The sequence below is a fragment of the Octopus bimaculoides genome, chromosome 27, assembly GCF_001194135.2.
Source record: "Octopus bimaculoides isolate UCB-OBI-ISO-001 chromosome 27, ASM119413v2, whole genome shotgun sequence".
In the NCBI taxonomy this organism is placed as follows: domain Eukaryota; kingdom Metazoa; phylum Mollusca; class Cephalopoda; order Octopoda; family Octopodidae; genus Octopus; species Octopus bimaculoides.
This window is the reverse complement of record NC_069007.1, coordinates 7536189-7537373: the sequence shown is the minus strand read 5'-3', so window position 1 is coordinate 7537373 and position 1185 is coordinate 7536189. Positions and strand designations below refer to the sequence as shown.

The 1185-nt window shown below is 37.5% G+C and overlaps 1 protein-coding gene across 1 annotated transcript in view; it reads right to left on the bottom strand.

Annotated features, from left to right (window-relative positions):
• LOC106875206 (cardioacceleratory peptide receptor) overlaps positions 1 to 1185 on the bottom strand; it is a 26857-nt gene that overhangs the window by 9232 nt on the left and 16440 nt on the right. Inside the window, exon 5 of the mRNA XM_014923251.2 lies at positions 284 to 428. Coding sequence (XP_014778737.1) covers positions 284 to 428 — 145 coding nt within the window. The remainder of the gene's footprint in view (positions 1 to 283; positions 429 to 1185) is intronic.

Here is a 1185-nt window from a genome sequence, read left to right as displayed (position 1 = left end):
TAGACAGACAGACAGACAGACAGACAGACAGATAGATAGACAGACAGACAGACAGATAGATAGATAGATAGATAGATAGATAGATAGATAGATGGCTGTCAGTATCTAGCACTGCCTTAACAAAGGTGTGAATTAAGGGATCTTTTGCTGTTATTTCTAGCACGCTGTAATTACACGTAAAATAACTCCCTTAAAATCTAGAAAGTGACAGTAAAACAACGACAATATATATATATAAAGAGGAGAGAAACCAGGACATACCTAGCACTGAAGAGAAACAAACCTGATTTCGTGACGTTTTCCGTGCATTCGTCAGCCGTTATCTTTTTACCTTGACTCCAAATAATGTGGATGATGATGGCATAGCAAATAATTATAATTACTGCAGGAATTATAAACAAGGCCACGGACACTAAGGTCATGTAGAGCTGAAATGAATAAGGAACGAAGAAAATATGGAAAAAAAGGTGTAGTGTAAAAAATTAGTTGCTTTTTTTTATGAGTGCTCAGTTTCAGTAGTATAAAATATATCTACAGATTGTAGCTAACACCTTGTAAATATTTACGGACAGTTGGACAGATTTTAATTTCTGTATTGGGATGTCCATTAGCAAATGCGTACCCTTATAAGGCTTACAAAATAGATATTATATATACAAATATGTTGTTTACATACCGTTACACAGGCCTTTCACAATACCCTTAAAGCCAAGAACTTTTCAGTACCTCCTCGTGTATATATATATATATAATTAGAAATGATCTAATTATAAATCTCAGAGAGAGATATAAGCAGCAGTGTTACGATAAATCAGTTGTTTACTGTCAGCTCAATGTGACAGACCCATTAAGGGAATCATACTGCTACTATTTAGCCCTAGAAAGCTAGACCGCTTCCTGTTGGCCTTGACACATTTCCTGTGTCCTTATATTTGTGAAGGGGAGACAAGCTTCCCCACCCAGCTTTAGTCTGCATTCAGGGATATGTTTCTGAGTTATTGCTCGTCATCAGCCTGAAGTAGCCGACCAGCTGGTTGAAAAAACCTGTCTAGCCTTCACAAATATAAGGACACAGGAAATGTGTCAGGGCCAACAGGAAGCGGTCTAGCTTCCTAGGGCTAAATAGCAGCAGTATGATTCCCTTAATGGGTCTGTCACATTAAGTTGACAGTAAACAACTGCTAT